The sequence below is a fragment of the Octodon degus genome, unplaced genomic scaffold (genome assembly GCF_000260255.1).
Source record: "Octodon degus isolate 3935 unplaced genomic scaffold, OctDeg1.0 scaffold00067, whole genome shotgun sequence".
Classification (NCBI taxonomy): Eukaryota; Metazoa; Chordata; class Mammalia; order Rodentia; family Octodontidae; genus Octodon; species Octodon degus.
The window spans coordinates 11,595,289-11,596,683 of record NW_004524643.1 but is presented as its reverse complement, the minus strand read 5'-3'; the positions used below and the strand labels follow the sequence as shown (position 1 = coordinate 11,596,683).

General features: G+C 35.3%; 1 protein-coding gene across 1 annotated transcript in view; it reads left to right on the top strand.

The window, feature by feature from the left end:
• Saal1 (serum amyloid A like 1) overlaps nt 1-1,395 on the top strand; it is a 30,556-nt gene that overhangs the window by 15,186 nt on the left and 13,975 nt on the right. The window contains exons 8-9 of the mRNA XM_004634921.2: nt 62-144; nt 255-443. Coding sequence (XP_004634978.1) covers nt 62-144; nt 255-443 — 272 coding nt within the window. The remainder of the gene's footprint in view (nt 1-61; nt 145-254; nt 444-1,395) is intronic.

Genomic DNA, 1,395 nt, shown 5'->3' with positions numbered 1-1,395 from the left:
AATTTATTTATTTTTTTCACAGTAAAGTTACTGATTCAGTGTCTTCGCTTTTTGTGTTTAGTTCTGAGAACCCAGAAGGGCTTGATGTTTACATGCGTATCTTCCAGCTCCTTACCACAGTGGACGATGGGATTCAAGCAATTGGTAAGATGGCTCACTGGGATGCAGTCTGGTCACTCATTTAATCATTTGGTAGCTTTTAAATTTCTTGTTGCTATTTTAAGATTTCTCCTTTTTTCATAATCTGTATTAAGTACAGTGTCCTGAGACTGGGAAAGACACTTGGAATTTACTTTTTGACCTGGTCTGCCATGAATTCTGCCAGTCTGATGACCCGCCCATCATCCTTCAAGAACAGAAAACAGTGTTGGCCTCTGTTTTTTCTGTGTTGTCAGCCATCTATGCTTCACAGGCTGAACAGGAATATCTAAAAATAGAAAAAGGTAAGTGTCTGTTTTGGAACGTATCAAATTTTAAAGTCAAAGCTTGTATGTGTTGTTTTTCCCACTTAAATATTCTTTTATTGCTCTAATTGTAAAAGTGTTACATGCTCAGTACAAACATTTATAAATTTATAAAAGGTATTAAAACATCAGTTTACAAAAGCCTGGGAGTACAGCTCAGGGGTAGAGCATGTGCAGGGCCTTGAATTCAATCCCTAAGGTGAAAAAGGAGAAGGAAAAGAAAAATGCCTCAAGGAGATGGTGTTTGTGATTCCCTCATCCAGAGATAATCTGCATATACTCATGTGCATATATATTTTTAGGTCCTGCTTTTTAAGCCACTTACAAAATCAATATTTTCTTTTGTAAACACATGTTCTTCTGTAGTCATTTCTATGACTGTAGTTGAATCCGTGATCATCCAGAATTTATTTTCGTCTCAAGTGTGAGACAGATTTCAGCTTTTTTTAAGATAACTGAGTCCTGAGCTGTCTCAGCACCTTTTAGTGAATAATCCAACCTTATCTATTTTCTGTAGTCCCATTGCTGTATTTATTTAGTGTAATCATAGTGTTTAGTTACTAAGGTTTTTTTTTTTTCATGTATTCTTGATACATATTAATTGTACAAAATCCTGGGTTTCAAATGTGTTTTCATATATGCATATACCTTATCTTGGTCCTGTTGCCTGTTATCCTCTGTTAGATCTTCCTACCTTCTATTCCCTTCTCCTTGTCTAATCGTAGTCTCCCTGTACTTTTTATCACTTTTCATACCGTGTTTGCAGTATGTGGTGACTATATTCATCTTGGGGAGCTGGTACGTGGAAAGAGCACATCTGTTGTGTTTTTTTTTTTTTTTTCCATAATTTTATTGAGAAACAAGTAGCAATGAGACAGTTTCAAATCAAATTGGTAGGACAGTTTCAATAATTAACACATTGAATACTTTC